This window comes from Aythya ferina (assembly GCF_964211825.1).
Source record: "Aythya ferina genome assembly, chromosome: 6".
Lineage (NCBI taxonomy): Eukaryota > Metazoa > Chordata > Aves > Anseriformes > Anatidae > Aythya > Aythya ferina.
In genome coordinates, this window is record NC_140303.1 from 21,211,687 (window position 1) to 21,215,772 (window position 4,086).

The window sequence follows — 4,086 nt, forward strand, 5'->3', positions numbered from 1 at the left end:
GTGAGCTGCTAACATTTTACTTGTAAATGTAGTTCCTGTTTTTTTGTCTGAACATGGAAATACATATTTGAAGTGTGATTATTTTAAGCCAATTAGGCTTTTTTTTTTCTGCTGCAACATACTCTGTTTTTCATTGGATTCAGTAGTGAAATGTTAGGCTGTCTTTGAACTGAATTATGTAAGAACAAAAGATAATATTCAAAACTAGTTTATCTGTGAGGACATGTTTCTTTGCTTGTAAGCAGATGTAATTATTTGGAATGGTATTGTAATTTTTTATATTCCTTTTCTAGGCCTTTATCAGACGCTGCTTAGCATACCGAAAAGAAGATAGATTTGATGTCCATCAGCTGGCTAATGATCCTTATCTTCTGCCTCATATGAGGAGATCAAATTCTTCAGGAAACTTGCATATGACTGGGCTAGCAGCATCCCCTACACCACCTACTTCAAGCATTATTTCGTACTGAAATTTCTCCATTTGAGGAATGGCATGATACCTTTGTGTAGTTTCCAGATGCAGACTTGAGCTTGAGAGCATTTGAGTGTTTTTACGCAGGACAAGTTTGATAACTGTGTTTTCAGACAGAAGTCCTCCTACATAGTGTCATTTGTATGATTGGAATGGATCATGGACTGTGAATAAATGTACCCTTCAGAGAATAACCTTTAAACATTGAAGGATGACACTGCCTGTTGCACACTAACAGGTATACTGTGTTTAAGACTGAAGAAAAGGTTTTTAGTTTTTTCTGGGGAACATTGTAAATAATCTTTTTAATACTTAAAGTACATTTGGTTGATACTGGAAAGTTCTAACAGGAAGGGTAGTTTTTCATTATTTAAATTAAAAAAGAAAAGAAGGTAATGAGCAAATTTAAAAACACAGGAGAAAAATCTGTGCCTGGTTATAAACTAAACAAACTGCCATGTATCCAAGACATTGATCTTTTGAAACCAAAGTAAGAAGTGCAGGAAGGTCAAAGCTATGTTCTATATCGGATTCTTCAGATAAAATTATAGTATTTTATTTGGCAGCTCAGGCTTGTACCTCCAAAAATGTGTTGTTCTTTCACAGAATTTTGATTGGAAGGTGATAGGGAATTCCCGGTACTTATTTCTCAGATAGGTTGCTAATTTTGAAATAGACTCAGTTTTCTAAAAATACTATACTTGCTGTGGTATTGAAACTTGTGAAATTTTTCCAGGCCTCTGATAAAAGCAAGCAACAGTATGAAACCAAATGCAAACAGGTCATGTATAATGTTCTATGCAGGAATAATGATAAATTCCCTTCTAGCTCTATTGTAAATTGTTGTACAGATGTCACATTTTCAGTTAAATTTCAGCAACTTATTCCTGTACAAATGTTTAAAGTATGGCTTTTTCTAATTGGATATTGTATTTTTTTTAAGTCTCCCTCAAAGCGCTTTTAATTGCTGCTAAACGATGTTGCTTTTACTTTCGCAAAAGAATCAAATGACCTCCTTAAGGTGCAAGTCAACTGTACGTTATAGAGAGACTGAGTAGGTAATTTGTTAACAATCAAGGCATGTAAAACAGATCTGTGTTGGCAATATACAGTACAGTTCTTTAAGTCAGTTTATTGCGCTCTTAACCTGTCGAGCGCATCAATACTAGATGTAGAAGTTGCTCATGGCTATTCTCTATTTCTGAAAGTTCCTATCAACAAGGAAATGTTTCTTGTGGCTTGTACAGATATTTTAAAATGTGAAACATTTTCTAACTGCCTTGTATGGTAGAAATTTATTTTTCAGAACAGCATATCTCTCTCCCATTTGCTATTCTTTTTACTGTCCCATTCTGGATGCTGAATACCTATATGTAATTTTGTCCATGTTTCAGAAAAAGGAGGCTGTATTACCACAGGTTTTCATTTAGTATTGTACAGTTCAACTGTTGCTCTTGTTTCTGATGTTGCAAGCCATTTTGTTTTCATTGTATATAAAGAAACATTAACTGTCTCTTTAAGATGCTGCTGAAATTGTAGAGAATGTAGCCAAAACAGTAATAAACAATGACAGTTGAAATTTCAAGGTTTTCATTGTATATTTTTGCATTTCAACAAAGGGCAAATCGGTTTACCATATCACTGAGCTACGTTTAGCTATTAAAAGCAGGCTCTCTTCAATTACAAAGGGCTAATAATAGAATAATTCATTCAAGTAATGTTAGGGCTGAAAGGGGAGAATTCCATAAAACTTCAGGCATCTGTCATAATGAAGTAACCAATGCATTATTTCATTGACTAGACCTCACAAAAACAATGTCAAGTATTTCAGTAGGTCTTTATGGATTTTTTTAACCATAGGATAAAGTTAGACTCAATGACATGTACTGCCTTCACATTACACCGGAGTGCTGGGACTGCACCCTTTTCATCATCTACAGGGTGAAACCAAGGAGTCTTTTGCTGCATTGTCAAAGTGCAGGGTTCAAGAAATGTGCTATAGCTGCACACTTACGTGAGATTTCATTACTTCTTACTCTGCATGTGTCAATCTCAGAAGTTAAATCAAAGACTATTTTGCCTAAGGAAAAATGAAGGATTGTGTTAACTGTATATTTATTTAACTGGAATGTATTGTGGTAACATCTAGTTTATTGAAGTTCAGCAGTATGTTAGAGAACTGCTTAAGTAACTAAAAATTGTATAGCTACCTAAAGATAAGGGAGATTATGCATTGTACGTGCAGACTTGTTTTTCTTGTTAGCATCTGGGAATATAGCCTGTTGTGGCTGAATACATGACACTCCAGCTTGACAAGTACATACTTCTGAAACCTAAGCAGTCGTATTTAGTAAGTTTCCCCATAGAAATAAATGAAAGAAGAGTCACCATCTCATCTTTTGAAAGAAAGTTGCAAGATTTTTGCCTCCAAAGAACACAGTTGTATTTGTGTACAATACCATCAATAAAAGTTTTGTATTCCCATGTAGAGTCACTCTGTGATCACAAGAAGATGTCCAAGTTAGAGTCTTCAATGCCTAAGATTCGGCAATTTGTGTTTGGGATAGAAGTACCCCTGAGACCGAATCTAAAGGCCTGAATTACTGCAGATTGTCAAGAAACGCTGATCCGCTTTAGGTAGTCCATGGTATTAGTAATTTAGTCTGTATTTCATGTGTATTTTACTGATTTCATCACACACCATCCACTGCTGTATTTCCTAAACACACCACTGATGTAGCATCAGGTAGATGAGGAATTAAGTTAAACTTCATCAGTTTTTATTGAATTATTGAATCTTGGAATTAAAAGGTTTATTTTCTTTTATACTCACAAATACTTCAAAATGTCTACATTTACTGAAAGATGCTAAAAGCCTACGTTGCTATACTGTATAAACACCCATGTATGAAACAGAAGTGACTGCAAGAGAAATTCTGCATTTTTAACTATGATTATAGTCCTACAGGTCGTTGCAGCCGCAGTTAACAATGGTTGGCTTGTTTCTTTAAAACAACCATGTTTTGGCACTATTCTATTTGTGTTTGTACTGAAATTGTTCAAATCTTACTGTGGAACATTATTCACCCTTAACTTGGTCTATGCTGGCTGTTGATAGATGCAGCTTTCCGAGAGGCTAGTTAATACTTGAATTTTCAGAAAAGTGCTTTTAACTCTAGCAAGAAGATGGGAAGGGTGTTGTGTTGCTGGCCAGCTGCCCAAGTGCTATTGACCACACACACCGCAGCTATGAGCAAACTGCTGCATAATTAGAAAAGCTTTCAAAAGCCCACAAAGCCGCCAGCCCTCTCAGTATGCGAGTCACGGGTGTGTGAGGCACAGTGCCGCTGCCCGTGCCACGCAGCTTGGTGGGGGGTGCAGGGCACTGCTGGGACCCTGCATGGAAGCTGGGAATTCAAGTGGATGACTGGCTAGGTGGTGTTTTGAGACCCGGAAAAGGAAAATATGCCTTGAGTCTTGAGACATCCCAGGAGATCCTGCTCCTACTTTGCCATCTCCATGATTATGGGAAAACGCAAATCTAAGGCAGGAGAGCAAGAAGGAACCGCTGTTTGTAACCAACCCATGTCAGTGCCACCGGGCTTTACGTCTTG

At 36.8% G+C, this 4,086-nt stretch overlaps 1 protein-coding gene across 6 annotated transcripts in view; it reads left to right on the plus strand.

The window, feature by feature from the left end:
• TLK1 (tousled like kinase 1) overlaps positions 1-2,057 on the plus strand; it is a 68,045-nt gene extending 65,988 nt beyond the window's left edge. For all 6 annotated transcript variants that reach the window (XM_084524459.1, XM_084524460.1, XM_084524455.1 and 3 more), the window contains one exon: positions 294-2,057. In XM_084524459.1, coding sequence (XP_084380585.1) covers positions 294-470 — 177 coding nt within the window. In that variant the 3' untranslated portion in view covers positions 471-2,057. The remainder of the gene's footprint in view (positions 1-293) is intronic.
• The last annotated feature ends 2,029 nt before the right edge of the window (positions 2,058-4,086 follow it).